At 38.5% G+C, this 15,930-nt stretch overlaps 1 protein-coding gene across 1 annotated transcript in view; it reads left to right on the top strand.

The window, feature by feature from the left end:
* The first annotated feature begins 831 nt into the window (after positions 1-831).
* The window catches only part of FRK (fyn related Src family tyrosine kinase), a 49,822-nt gene continuing 34,723 nt past the window's right edge, over positions 832-15,930 (top strand). Inside the window, exon 1 of the mRNA XM_057390205.1 lies at positions 832-1,689. Within this exon, the coding sequence (XP_057246188.1) occupies positions 1,259-1,689 (431 nt within the window). The 5' untranslated portion in view covers positions 832-1,258. The remainder of the gene's footprint in view (positions 1,690-15,930) is intronic.

Genomic DNA, 15,930 nt, shown 5'->3' with positions numbered 1-15,930 from the left:
AAAAAGCTGGAACTCAGATTTTTTAACCAGGAAGTTATAGGCCTATGAGTGAGTTTTGATTTATCACAATAAATAGACTCTGATCTATAAGATTTTTTCTCTTACTGAAATGCCACCATTATGTGATTATGCAGACAGGCTCTCTCTGTATTTCCTGTGCTTCCTGCTCCTGCTCCAAGCATTGCACTTTCCCCAGCCTGTGGTGATTTTCAGGAGTTACAAAGTTCGGGTTGCACTGCTGCAACCAACCTTCAGCCAGCTTTGCCACAGCAATATCCAAACACCCAGGCTTGGTCTTTTTCCTAAGTTAGAGATGCTTTAAAAATGGGGATATACTGGTCAATGCAGTCATTGGTTTACATGGTGACTGGAAACAGCCATTATTTTTATATAGGGTCAATATAATTAACCAACCACCTAGAGAAATGTTTTTTGGATAATGCCTGTGTTTCTTTAACATGCAGAAGAAAGGATGCATTCAAATAAACTGTTTTATGACTGTAAACCACATTTATTTGTTTTTATTGTAAAAAGTGCCCAATCCAGCTGAATAAAGTAGCAGAGGGTTGGTCTGAGGGGCTGGTACTTAGCAGTGAATATGCCCCGGTGTGAGTGAGGGCAGGAGCCACGGGTGCACTCCAGGTGAGGGTGGCTGCCAGTCTCAGGCAAGAAAAGCCTTCCTGCTGTGAAACGAAACCAGTACAAACCAGGAAACAAAAATAAATATTCATTCAAGCTGCCCACGTCAGACTGCTGAGGAAGCAGACAGGTCAGTTTGGTTAATCATTACCAAGACGGACATTCCCCACTGATCATATGACCAGACCACATCTGAGATAAGAAAACACCCATCCTGAGCAGAAGGAATTGAAAAGCCTCCCTTATTTACRTGTTCTGACATTATTGTTTTGCTAATACAGAAGAGGCTCCACAGTCCCCTGTTGCTCTCAGAGCTCAGCCCAGCACAGCTGTTGGGTTGCTTTCCTGTTCTGAAGAGGAAGTGAGAAATTCCCTCCACACGTGCACGGGCACTTGAATGCTCAGGTTTCACTCCCAAACCGGGAGCCATCTGTAATGAGCTCTCCGTGGGATCCAGAGAGAAGATTCCAGCTGTGCCAAGGGTTGTTTCATTTCGTGCCAAAGGAGGAGGGGGAGAAGAAGTCTGAAAAAAGCTAAGATGTAGATGGTGCAARAATTGGTCTAAGGATCTTGCAATCAGGAAAAGCAAAAGAAAAGCAGAAGCAGAGGAAGAATCAGGATGGGAAACTTTTGCCAGAAGCACTGTCCCTGTTTGGAGCCTTACATCCCCTGCTTATTCYTGGGGAGAAATGGTGAGCAGGAAGACAAAGTCGGCCAAGTCTTCACCAACCTTGCTGTTGTAAAACCTGATYTCCAAGCAGGACAGAAGGACCCAGAGAGTAAGATAAAAGAGAAACCTTTACCTCCMCTGCCTGGCCAGGATCTAGCAAACACTTGCACCTTTGTGGCTCTGTTCGACTACGATGCTCGCACTGAAGAGGACTTGAGCTTCCAAGCTGGGGATAAGCTGGAAGTTCTGAATGCATCCCACGAGGGATGGTGGTACGCCAGGCTCCTCCTGCCAGCGGGGTCAGYCTGTCCTGGCCGAAAGCTCACAGGCTACATCCCTGCCAACTACATAGCCCCTGACGAGAGCATCGAAGCTGAGCCGTGAGTAACCCCCAYCATGTGAAATGAGACTTTTTGTGTTGTGTTAAATGGGTTTGGGACAGGAGGTCACAGMCTTTTCTCTTGCTGGGTAGTACCCTGTCACACTCCACCTCCGGTGGTCCTAGAGGTGGCAGTGCTGGCATGTGCATGGAAAACACACCGTGGTCGCAAGAAAATTAATTAACAAAAGGCAGARTGTGGAGGGTTTGTATTTTGTTTTAAATTATTTCCCTCTCTGGTATACAGTCATCAGATTTTTARAAAGTCGTCTGGGAAGATCAAGTTGGTTACTGCTGTGATGGTTCATTTWTTTTATTTTTACAAAGTGTATTTGAGTAAGTGTGTATCAGATGCCACCCAAAGCAAAAATATATGAACTGTCCTGAACRGTGTTCAGCTCCACCAGCTGCAAAGTTACCAATTAATCAGTTAAAGCAAGCTACCTTTACACATTTTTATCTTTTTCCAAATGATGGGTGAGTCTCTAACAGATAAGTTTCATATGGTTTCTTCTAGATTATATGCAAATTGTCTGGAGGCAAATCTCTACTGTCAGGACAAACTTAACTGGAGCAAGTACTGCAAAGGGCAAAAGTGGATACAGTAACAGTACAAATTAAGTTATTAAATTTTCACAGAGTTTAATTATCCATCTCGTGTTTTTCTGCCCCTTCAAAGAGTGTCAAATCTTATTAGATATGCTGAAACAGAGCAGAAATCATCCAGTATCATTTACTTAGCTCCCTARTGAGCATGAGTAAGGTTTGAGTCAGCCTAGGCTGCGCAGTTATTTCTCTATGTTGCAGTCAGAGGCAATGTTTGCTGAAACTGGTCTGACTGCAGTTCCAGGAGTATGTTTTGACAAAAATTATCAGTTTGTAAAGAAACAGCATAAATGACATTCATTATTAGTCTCAGAATTAATGCTGACTTTAGAGTGATGATGGTGCAGCTTTTCACTTAAATCTCATCTCTGACCTGATCTGCCCACTGTACTGCCAAGGGCTGGGAAAATTGGCTCAGATATGATTATGCCAGTCTTTTATCAGCTGTAGGATTTGTGCTAGAGGCATTTTAGGGCAACTCTAAGATTAATCTCTAACCTGAAGACCTTAATTTCCAGAGTCTGACCAACTATTTCCATTTCTGTATTCAGGCAGACAACAATTTCAATGGCCATGTTCAAAAAAATTCTTCCAACTGGAGAAATTAATCTKCAGGGAAAGCATTTTCTGAATCACTAGATAAATGGTGGTAGGCTCTAATTCAGCTCAGCTTGGCCTTTGCTCTCTTTCAAGAGCTAGTTTTATTAGAAGTCATCTGATTTCTTCATGCTGTTAATACTTTGGAAGTAATTTTTCTCAGTTATACAACGTCTCAACTCCTAAGGTCCTTATCTTTCTGTACCTAGAGCTTCAAATACAAAGTCAAGTTTGCCAAAGTGCATTGTTGTGTAACCTCTGGTTTTTCACTTGTTACTGAATCAATTTTATTGTTTTTTACCTTTTTCATAYACCTTTCTCCCTTTATCATAAAGACTAAGTTACAGCAAAATATTTTTCTCCATAGATTGTTAGAACACTCAAGAGTAAAACATGAAGGGCTTTTCCGGCTCTCAGATGAAGTAATTTCTCCACAATGAGTTTATAATTTCACAGCTAAACATGTTAAGATCTGGCTAAACATGTTGTCTTTTCTCAGATTTCTTTCTAAGTCACTTGGMTTTCGTGATCTTCATGTATATACAAGACTAATCATTCTGCTGTCAGCCCACACACTTATAACAGTAGACAGGTTAGAAAGGACATCTGCAGGACATTTGAAGTGTTACCCCAACTCAAACATGGCCAAAATAAAGCTAGACCTCTTTGTTGAGCATTTGCAGTTGAGCTATTCATCCTCACAGYGAGGATTTTTATTGCCTTGTATCAGATTGGAATATCCCTTGCTACAATTTCCTCCAAGAATTCCCTTTCACCCACMCTCTGTAGTTCACACCTCTTATCCTAGAGAAACAGTAAGAACAAGAGTAATGATGGTTTAACTAACCCTTGTTTTCCCTAAAGCTTGAAAGTAGAAAAAAAGTTGTTCCAACATCCCTTTAATTAAAATTCAAGGCTCTAATCATATTCACTGACCCAACTTTACCTTCTCTCATCTTTTCATTTTGATTTTATTTCCCTTTGGTGTTGACCAGTTGGTCATGGCCATGATACAGACATTTGTGGAAATAGGGGAAGTTTCTAATGCATCCTTGCATCCTGTATGGCAGTCCTTTATGGTCCCAGCACAGAACAGACAAAGAATGGAAGACTTACAGTCTCATGTTCACCTGCCAAAATGCACATTTACTATATATTTGCAGTGTGTTTTTTATGCTTGCAATATTTGTCAGATGCAGYTGACTCTTTGACCTAACTGAATACATGTTTTGTAGCAACAACCAGCTTCTGTACATCTGCAGAGAAACTGGAATTTTATTTCTGGATTGCATGTACATCTTATTAGACAAAGAAACACTGGCTGTTGTGTCCTGAGAAACAGACTTGATTCATGGTGTGACTCTTAGGAAGCTTGGGAAGAAAACCAAACCAACCAAACTAAACCAACCATATTCTTTGGCAGCTGATTTCAGCCTGTTTGTGTAGAAACTATTAAAAAGGTTACATTCATATGCATGCATGGCTACTCCATAAAGTCAGTGAAACAAAGGRATAGAGGTGCATGAAATGTTCTATRGTGACAGATGACAGGGCCACTCTGTAAGTTTAGCCAATAGGTTCTTGAAAGCTGCTTGCAGAACAGTCAAATTTTTTTTGCTAATTTTTTCAGTTTTGCCTGTGACCTTCAAGAATATTAACAAGCAAATATGTCTGGCCCTCTTTTATCAACATATTGACATGGTCTTTATTGTAGAGGCAGTTAGAGATCGAATAGTCCATCTGGATCTGTGTTGTCAGTTCTGGCATAGAATAGTGCTGGGTCATTGCTTGTTCTCAGCAAGTGCTGCAGCAGACCAGTCTGTCTCCTTGCTGAAGTGTGTGTGAATTTTTATCAGGGAGATAGTATTTTTTCTTTTTTTTTTTTTTTTTTTTTTTTTTTTTTTTTTTTTTTTTTTTTTTTCCTTGGTAAGAAACAGAATGACGTAAAGCAAGAAGGAAAGTGAGAAACTTCTTTAGATAACAGTTTTTCTTCCTGGTTGTCTCTGACTGTCTGATATGACTGAAGTAGTGCTGATAAGGTGGATCAATAACTGGGTCAAAGGTCAGAAAGGATGTGCAGTATCTCCAGTCTGGGAAAAAAAAATAAACACTACTTAGAAGAAAGGGAATTTTCATGTATATTTGGCTATCAGAACTAAGAAAGAATGAGATTTCTTTACTGTGTTGCTCTCCTCAGACTAAAGGTAATTGGTAGAAGTCATATACTAAAACTGAAAGGGTCATTTTGTATACTATATTTTACTAGTATTTTAATATCTACATTATATAATAGAACTAACTTATGTCAAAAGTCAAATACTTCTTATTCGTGCATAATTTCTTGTTTAAAAGAAAGGTTAATTTGCTTCCTTCCTTTGGCCTGAGAGATCCCTTCCTGGGTGAATGACTTGGATAAAGTTAGTAACAATCTGTGTTAATAGGGGAAAAAAAAAGATAAATCCATGGCTTGGGCTCAGTCTGCTGCAGAATTTCAGTCCAAATGTGTGCTGCACAAGATGAAATACATCCAAGAAGAGCACACCTGCTACCATGAAGTCTGTTTTGGACAGACTGAGGAAACAAGAGCCTTAATTTTTATATTTACCAGTAAAGCATCTTCTCATTGYTGAGCTCTTCTAGCACCTGCAGTACTTCTTATACCAAAAACAATCAGGTGGAGAGATTGTGAAGGAATTGAGTCTAATGTCTCTGGATACAGGTGTGTTTTCCTGGCCTCATCTGGAGTAGGTGGGACAAAGCAGTTGGAGAGTAGAAGAGTTCATCTGGCAAACCATAGTCACATAGCAAATGTTCTTTTCATGAGGAAGAAAATCTGGTACCATGAAAACATTATTTTAAATAACATCTGGCCAAAAGCGGACACAGACTATGTTAATGATAAATTAGCAACTGTAACAGCATTTCGTGCTTTTYTTCTATTTGTGTCACAGGTAGCAGTCAAAACCACAAGCCAGATAGATTTTTCATTTCTAAGGTAGTTTGAATGAGGTTTTATCTGCTGCATCCCATGAATTTGGAATGGTCTTCTTTCTGTGTTTAGACACATAACACTTAGAGAAAGGAAAACAAATAATGCTATTGGAGATAGAATCACATATTTTAATTTACATATCCAACAAAGGATTATCAGAAAGAACAAGTTGGCAAATACCAAAATCTGAGTTAAAAGACAGATTTCCTTGGCAAAGAGTGTGACCTTCCTGTCTCTGTGYGCCTTCTCTGTGCCTGTTATTCTGCACTACAAACAGGAACCATAGTAACACATTCACCTGCCCTTGTTTTATTATTGCCTGYTGTTTAAACTAAACAAGAAAATGACATAGTGCAAATTGTTGTGGATGAAAAATATAGCCCAGCTGTACAGTCARTTTTAATGGAGCAAAAATAAAAGAAAACACCTCACTGCTGGAGTGACATGAATTCTTTGTTTGCTAGGGGAGTGTGCTGAGAGGGCGCTCTTGCCTKCCATCCTGATGGACCTCTTGGCTGTTTATTGACAGTCAATTTACAACCATAAAATCATAGAATCACTGAGGTTGAAAAAGACCTCTCAGATACTCGAGTCCAACCACTGTGTTCATCACTAAACTATGTCCGCAAGTGCCACATGCACATGCCTTTTGAACACTTCCAGGCATAATGATTCTACCAGTTCCCCAGGAAGGTTGTTGCAGTGTTTGACAACCCTTTTCATGAAGAAATTTTTTTTTTAATAGCCAATCCCCTTCCTTGGCACAACTTCTCTTCCTCTCAGTTGTTGTCTGGAAGAAACCGACCCCCACCTCACTGCATCCTCCTTCCAGGTAGTTATAGAGAGCAATGAGATCCCCTCTGAGCCCTTTTTCCTCCAGACTGAACAACCCCAGCTCCTCCTCCTTTGTGCTCCAGACCCTTCACCAGCTCCATTGCCCTTCTCTGGACAGCCTCCAGCACCTCAGTGCCTTTCTTGTTGGGAGGCATCTCAGTGCCAAGGATCCTGGCACTGAACACAGGACTCACCAGTGCCCCAGTGCCAAGAACAGAGGGACAATCACTGCTCTGGTCCTGCTGTTCACACTATTCCTGATACAGACCACGGTGCCATTGGCTATCATTCATTCCATATGTTCATGCCAGCATTATTGACACAAGACTGCTGTGCTGAGGGAAGCAAATCCATACTAATTCCTAGTAGATTAGGTCAAAGAAGATCACAGCAATTACTTTTAACTTTTGTCAGTTTCGAAAACGTTTCTTATCTCTTATATCTTATGTAGGTATTTCCCAGCTGGTGGAAACGGAGCCCCAGATCTAATCAATGAAATCTCACCAGTCAATTCCACAGTGAGCTTTTTAAACAACCTTTTGAAAGCAGAAGTGACTTGTAGGTTATTTTTTGTCAATCTCTATAATTCCTTCACCTTCTGTTACCTGACTCAGCTTTCACTATTTTATACATTGACTGGATCTCAGTTACTACATGTGGAAAATAAAGCTTTCCATGGGCTGACTTGTTTTATACTTTCTGCAGAGTGAGGSTTATGAGGTTTAATTGGTTCATGTGGGTCATTTTTCAAAGTGATATTTACAGTCCAAATGTCTAGAGGCTTTTTAAAAAGTGAAACCTTAGATTCTACTGACTACCTCAAAAAACTGGATGTAATCCACTGCAGTTTCTGCGTGCTCCCTGTCTCTTGCTCTCACAGGTCCCCTTTCTGTCACAGTACAAACTCCTGAGGACACCACCAGAATCACCACTAACCCTTGTACTGAGGGTTGTAAAAATTGTTCATTGCTAACACGACACAAAGTACTGGTACATTGTTTGCACATTGTTGGAACCTGTTATGTTAAGCACAAAAGTCATATATATTTTTTTTTTTTGGTAGAAAAGGTCTCTATCACCAAAATATGTCTTTACTGTGAAACATTAAAAAGGCTGTATGTGAAATTCCATCTTTTCTTTCAATTGATGTAYTTTATGTATGGAATCTTTTGTGTGTGCATACATATGTACACACATACAACATAAAGTTTATAAGACTGATATTTTTAAGAWCATGCAATGCAGCCCTGTGATATGAGGTGTGTATTGCAAAGCTAGATCATGCTTTTGATGTTTTTTGACCTCAGAGTGCCTTTCTTCAATTTAAACAACAGAATACTGTAAAAGGACCAGGAATTTAATAACTTCTTCAATTAGGGTTACTTATTCCAGTGCAGCTTTCAAGCACATATCAAACTTTGACTTAATTTCTGCTCACTTCTTAAATATTCAAAGACTATACTGAACACAAAAGGAAATGGTTTACCAAATTGTGAAATGTCMATTTTTTTCATTTGCCTGTACTATTTATATATTCATGTGCATATCCATGTCCAGACAATGTGTCTCTGTTCAGAAAATTGGAARGAATTATGGCCCTGTAGATGAGAAGTTCATGAAAACTTGTCTAATTAAGGTCACCTATTTTCTGGTTATGTGGTTTTCTAAATATTTGCAATTTTGTCTGTTGAAATTCTGAGCAATTACAAAGTGTTGTCCTACCTTGTCTTTATTTGAAATKATTGTGGACATTATATATTATAATCATTAGCTACTAGTTCTCATTACCCTGTTATGAAAGATTGGGCAATGAATCATATGAACACCAGAAACAATATCCTTAAAACACATCCTGCAAACATAGTCAGTTGGCTTTCCCTGTGGCTTGGTGTAACCCAGGCAGCCTTTACAATGCCTTTTAAAGAGAAGAAAAAAAAAAAAAAGAAAAAGAAAGACCACATACTGGTCATAACAACCCAATAGTCCTGTTTGGTGGGTTTTTTCCAGACTCAGTGTGAATAAGCATTGTGCATGCCTGCATAGATTAGTTGGGTTTGAGTAATGTTGTTGGCARAAACATTCTCCAGGTATTGTGCAATGTTTCCTCAATAGTTGTCTTTGATGGCTCTCCACCCAGAGCCATGCAGAGCTGAGGGATCTCTGAGCAGGTTTAGAACTGAGAAATAGTAACCAACAGTTCAACCAGGCTAAGAAGTCCTAAAGCTGGGCTCATTTTAAACAAACTAGGTCAGCTACCTCTGGGAAGAATTATTTTGTAAAATGTGAAAAGCACTGTTGGTCATAGAAGACTTCCTTTGTGCAAGATTCTGTCTGTACTGAAGAGATTAAGATATAAAAACATAAAGAGATACCCTACAAGGTCAAACCAATGGCTCCCTCTAGCCCCATTACTTTCAGAAAGGATTTTGTGAAAAGTGCACAAGCCCATCTACTTTCTTTGGTCTCTTACCTTTGTACTTCACCGAAGGCTGGAACTGTTGTATAAGCAATATCAAGGGTACGTCACTGCCATATCTAATTTTGSACCTATTGTCAAGTCTGTTTAGCAAAACCAAAGGTGTTGACACTGCACAATTCTTTATTTCTGTTGCTGGGCAAAGACCAGTCAATTTAGGTCTATTAGGACAAAAAGCTATTAGGACAAAAAACAACCCCACACAAAGCCCTSTCAGCTCTGCAGAAAGTTTTATATTTCTAAACAAGTGTTTGGCTTTTTTCTTCCAGAGTGTTGATTGCTTAGTCATGAGTGACACAAAAAAAAAAGACCCTGAAAATAAATAGGCACAAAAAGAAATGATAGATGGGTCCCTGTGACATTCAGGGACCTGTCCTTTACAGATCTGCCCCATCTGCACTAATGCCCCAAGTCAACCCAGGCTGCAGGCACCAATGGCTTCACCATCACAGATTCAYCCATCAATTAATTTTGCTCCCTACCAGAGATGCAGTGCTAAACCCAGGATATGTCCTGTTATTATCCTACAGACACTATRTTCTAACATGAGGCTACAGCTGACATTGCAAGCATTATGATACCGAGCAGCCTTCCAGCTGTGTAGYTTAGATGACACAAAATTTACCTGCACTTTAATTTTAAAACAGGYTAGTAAATATGATTCATCAGATTCACATGTTTTTCTGTAGTGAAGTTTTATTCCTTTTCAAGCTATGTAAGCAAGGTATGCATAGCAGAGAAAGAGTATGATTCATTARGTGATATTTTAAAAATAGGACAAAATATTATTACATATTTACTACTCTGTGTAAGAGGAAAAGTCAATGCTCAATTATTTTTASACARTACTATATGAGATATATTTGAAGGYCTTTYTTGTGTTAGAACTTTAAAAATAASAGATTAAACTTCTTTACRTAAGAAGTTTATCCTTCATCAGAATTTTCTTACATGGTGAGATTCAGGTTTTCACCTCATAACTGTGTATGGAAAACCATAAGTGCTATAAGAAATTAGAATGGAAATTTGCAACTTTGCAGTTTTCAGTTTTCCAGACAAGCCTAGAAATCATCTGGAAATAGCTTTTCAGAAGATCAAACAAAATATTGATCATGATAAAGTATTTCTTTTCTTTATCATTTAAACCACATAGAAATGCATACATTTATTTCCATGCTGGTACACTAATCTTAATCAATGAAAATTGGAAAAAACAAGCAGTGATTTAAGTGATAAGTGCTGGCTCCATAAAGGGTTGCACTAATTGACATTTCACTACTTCTGTGCAGAGTACTCTATACCATTTTGCATTATAAATTTATCTGCAGTAATGTTGATAAGAATTTTCTCTTAGCTTYCCCTCACTAAATTTGGTATATTTCTAGTTTAATTATTAATATTTTTTTTCTGTATTTATGTCACAAACAATTCTGCAGTTCAGCTTTTCAAACCTCACTGCAAAAGAAGAGAAAAAAAAGAAATCTAAGACACACATGTAGGAATGATTATGTATCATGAATTTCAGAAATACTGAGAAATTGCTAAAATCAATTTTCATTTTGAAATTACTGATCTTTTCAGTTAGTGGACGTCTCTGTAAGGGGATGTGGAAAGAGTCTTTGTTCTTCTAAGGCTGTGCAGTGAAAGGAGCCACACACAAGAGCATGCAGACACACATGAGGGGCACATGAGGAGGGTGGTGATGATGAGGATGAGCTGCTCTGTTRCAGTGACAGAGAAGGGTATATGGAGTGTGGGAACATTTCCTTTTCAGGATTATCTAAAGGCCAACAAGGAAAGGGAGGGAGACAAACACAGACGCCAAAAGTGACAAGTAATGTTAACAAAGATAATAACCAGAAATAAACTCGCTCAGTCACACTAGATGTTGAGCTATCAGGAAAAGACAGGCAAACTTAGATTATACAACTGATAAGAATGTAAACCTGGGGGCTCAGGGTATTATTCCAGARTAACAACTTGATTAGAGTAACAAGATGATTATTAGTTTTCTGAATACCTGCAAGGAAGGAAAAGAGAAAGTGAGATCTTGTTCTTACTGCAGAGCTRAAATGCTTGAAAAATCACCCAGAAACTTCCTGTGATGCTGACATACCTTTCTGACAAGGTGTTCTGATCTCTTGCCAAAGAAATCCTGTGTGAAGGTCTTGGACTTATAATGCATACACTGATGTGGAGTTTGATGTCCCCAACTTTACTTCTGGAAGCAAAGGTATCTTTAGTTTGTCATCCTTCCCATCTGAAGGGTGTGAYCCTGAAAAGATTAGTCTGAAAGCTGTGAGACCCTTTGTCTAAGAAATTTGTCCCCCTGTGAAACAACCATTCTGTCCTTTGCCACTTGAGGATGCCAGACTGAACAGTTCCTTCCTGRGTCCCTCTGGGGACAGTGTCCTGGTTGTCCTCCACTGAAAGTTGACCTGACAGAGGACACAAGTCYACCAGACTGCTGGCAATAGTCTAAGTAAGTGTGGGGTCAAGTGAATGTCCAAAAGAGAGCTTTACACATAATAGATGAARATAYCTGCTCTGCCACCAGTGTTTTGGAMAGGCAAGGAGGCTTCTTGCTGCTCAGGGTTTCTGTATTATTTCTGTACTGAGGTGAGTTTCTCTGTGAGGAAAGAAAATAATTTCGCTGGAATGATTTTCYCAAGAAAATCAATTGAGTGCTTTTGGAGGCTGTAATGGTTTAAGTGAAYGTATGATTGAAAATTTTCTTGTCTATTTGAGTTTCCCATATTGTTAAATCAATTCATGTTATTTGTGTTCTCTSTACCATGTTAACATTAAGGCTACCTCAAGATTTCCACTTTGTTCCTCGGTTATGAACAGCAGAGTTATTGCTGCTTTTACCGTATATTATGTCAGTGTATCAGTATAAATGTGTACAGGTACTACTAGCATTGATACAAGATTCTACAATGCTATTTGGAACACACTTTGTAGCAGAAATAGAGCCTCAGGAACACATTTAAAGTTTGGGKTTTTTTAAAAGAGGTGATTATAWGGTTGTATTTCACACCCCAAATCCCAAAGCAATGGGTGTTAAAGAGAGTGGTAGCCTTTCACTGACTCYAAATACAAGCTCTTGATTCTGAGCAGGCTTTAAATACAATGGAACCCTCATCCAGGTGCAAAACTTCAACAAAGAACAAACTTTGATGATTGTTAAATGAGACTTGTGTAACTAAAACATCACAAAAAGTGATATGCTATAACTTTCACCTACCGCTTGTTTCCTCATGGAGAAGGATTTCAGGGCAGATTAAATAATACAGCATGTAGAAGACTAATATTGTGGAGAAAGAAAACAAATATTAAAATTAATTATACAATAGCAAAGCGAGAACTCAGAAAATGAGATTAATTTATGGATGCTTCCRCAAATTTACCCTATCAGATGGTGATTTAGTTACTGGTTTATTATCTTTTGTTCTTATTGTGCAGTGAACCCAGAACTGGGTGAGCTATGCTAATTTACACAGCTCATGCACTTGGCCATGTAATATTATTCCTGTTCCTCCTACAGGAGGAACAGCCMCTTCCAGTCATTACTGAGTGCAAGAGTAGCCAAAGGTGCAATGGTTTGTCATCCTGCAGCTGACTCAGAGCAAATAAATTTCCATGTTTGCAGCATGGTCAGCTGCCATTATAAACTACTGGAAAATGAATGTAGTGTTATGTGTAATCCCTTAGAGCAGAATCAGGAGACAGTACAGTCATGGCCCCACAAGGTTCTTGCGAGAAAGGTTTACACACAATGTGTCACAGATTTTAAAACTAATGCACCAGTAATCTTGGTGTTTACAAGACAGTAAATTTGTTTTAGACTGGAAAAGGAAATGCCTGCCATTGTGGTGGGTTTAAACCAACTTACTCACTGTAGAATTTCCTCTTATCTAAACCATCCCACACAGTTATTTTGCTGTAAAATCCTGTGAAGCTGTGACAGGCCCTTTAGAGCATAGCTTATTATTTCTCACAAAAACAATTGTGTAACACAAAMCAAAGATATTTCTTGGATCAAAACAAACTTTAGGGGCTCAGAGTGCTTTTGGACTTTTCTGTTGCCCTCTTCGCATGAGAAATTAGGCTCCTGCAGTTTCTTCAGCTGGGCCCCAGTGATTTGCTCGTGGAACCTGGGACTCTTTTTGGGTCTCACATACAAGGTCAGTCTGAAAGTTTAGGTGAACATTTTACTTTTGCTATGCATCTATTGGGATTGTGTGAAGTAAGGTACTATTCAGTGTTACAGTTGAGTTGTCAGTGTGTGATAAAGTAGAAACCATCTATTTTTCARGTCACTGCACAATGTGAGTGTGATGAATCTGCCTCTTCAGTCTAGGATTATAAAGACTTTTTTTTTTTTTTTTCTGGCAAAAACCTGCAATTTCCCATTTTGCTACAGAGAAATAATAGCAAAAGTTCTGCCTAATTTTGGTGGTAGCTCATTGGCATTCAGTCCAAAATATGATCTGTGTTTTTCTAAGTGCTCTGTTTTCCATATTACTGTATTTGAGCATCTGTGCACATTGTAAATTCCAGCAAGATAGTGACTATAATGCATTATAAACATAGGTTTAAATTGCCTCTTTTTAGCTAAAGATCTCCTTTTACATGGATGAATGTAACTTGCGTTATAGTGTGCACATTCATTATCAAGTATTGGACAAGAGAAAGGAAAAATATCTCCTTCCTCCTGGAGGAAAGAAGCAGAGAGGTTTCTCAAGAGTCCTTCATTTTAGCTTGGTATGAAATCAAAATAAGCACTGAAATGAAGTGAAGAGTATTGCTCGGTTTTGTGYTCAGATAACACAATCACTCCTGAACAAAACTAAAAGAAAAAATGTGTTATATTTTTTTGGAACATCCATTTTAAAACAGAAATAAAAAMCCCCCTTTACATTTTAAAATTATTCAAATTGAGTACTTTCACAAATTAAACTATAATTTTTGTTTTGAAWATACATGGAGAAGTGTAACTTAATTCTCTTTCCATTTTTGTTTCTATGCCTCTTCTCATATCTCCTCTTATATTCTGCCATCTCACCAATAAAACTCTGTCAAGTCTAACATAAATTTAGTGTTTCTGGAAAAACACCAAACAGTCAGCTATATCTGCTGACAAGAACACTAGGAAAACGTTATCCAAAAGCCAAGAGCAAAATGGGATCTGTTATTTTCCAAAACTGTATTTCACACTGTTATGGTTATTCAGAGAAAAATCACAGTGTTGATCTCGAAGTATGGAAAATAAAGCAAAACTTAGAGCGTGTTGCTACAGAGAGTCACTTCCAAACATACAGACAGGCTTTTAAAAACAAACTTGTGCTGCTCTGTTGCTTTGATAGATCTCTGCCTCTTACATAGTGTAGAAATTAGCCTTTTTTTTACACAACTATTTTATACACAACTATTCACATGTTCTATGTTTTTCTCTGTTGAAAGAAAACAAACCTATTCTACCACCTGTCCATGTGAAAAAACTCAGAAGCTCCAAGTCCCACACACAATGCACACAACATAGGCTTCATTTTAGTTTGTGATAAGTTATTCAACAACAGGGTTCTGAGCAACATACATAACTCAGTTCTTTTCGTATGAAGCAAATTCATTGTAGATGCCAAAGATTAAGTGTCATTCCTGAAAACCTGAATTTCTAGTTCCAGTTGGAGGGAAACTAGATTCTAATTGTGGCAATTAGAAGTAATCAGAACTGTGCTGAGTCACTACACATAGTTTAAATGGCTTTTTAATTCAAGTCCAAGGCAGGTACTCTCTGTAGTGTGTTAAAATCTGAGATGATTTACTTATGTATATAGAGAAGGGTATTGTTGCTGAAACATTTTTTAACCACCTCCCCTGACACACTTTTTAATCATGGTGCCTTGGTGAATGAGGTTTAGAGCAATSACCTCTAGACAATAAATATATGTGATGAAAACTAATGTTAAARTATTCTTTTGGCAAGTACAAAAATGGTGGTAGGATGAGCTAAGAAGGCAAAAGTGAAAAGAGCTGTACAGAGCAATCCTCATCGTGAGAGTTAGTCTGTGAAATTGTTTCAAGAGGTGTTCTTGTAAAATTGTTTTCCCAAGTAGGACTGAAACAGCCGCCGAAGGCCAGACTCCCTGTGGGAGCAGGGCAAGATGAAAACCAGCATTTGCTGAACTGTGCTGTAGCAGAACAGCAGCAGGCTGTAGCCCTTGGGCCCTGAATGCAGTCCTCAGCTTTGTCTTCCTTTTCTCATCATTGCCTACTGACTTTTTTTCTCTCAATCCATCCACTCTCTGATATTCTATGGTCCTTTCAGCTTTGAAGTTTTGCTGTCCTGTTTTCTCCCTTCTTCCTGCAGTATCCTATGACTTCCTTTATCATTAGCTTTAAATTGCTTCCTCTTAAATTTAGAGCTACTTCCATGCATCCTTCAGTATCTGATAATAAATGACAGTGAGAAACAGAATTAAAAATGAACCCAGGCATGCCTGTAGAAGGAAGTAAGGAGGAAGGGCTGTTTCCCAAGAACTTCAGACCCAATCTTATGTTTTCAAGGCTCCACAATAAAAGCCTGTGTGCCCTAGAGAAATCTCTTCCCTGACTTTTCATCATGTAGATTCTTATGCCATATCTGGGRAGGCTTGTGTTTTTGAAAATTCCCATGAAAGGAATCTTGCTTGCAAGTGGCCATCTTCATGGTTTAGCCTGACTAAAGATTTTTT

This window comes from Malurus melanocephalus, unplaced genomic scaffold (assembly GCF_030028575.1).
Source record: "Malurus melanocephalus ecotype Western Australia unplaced genomic scaffold, MMel_1.1 scaffold_23, whole genome shotgun sequence".
NCBI lineage: Eukaryota > Metazoa > Chordata > Aves > Passeriformes > Maluridae > Malurus > Malurus melanocephalus.
Note: the sequence above shows the minus strand (reverse complement) of the source record. Positions and strands in the feature narration are given on the sequence as shown.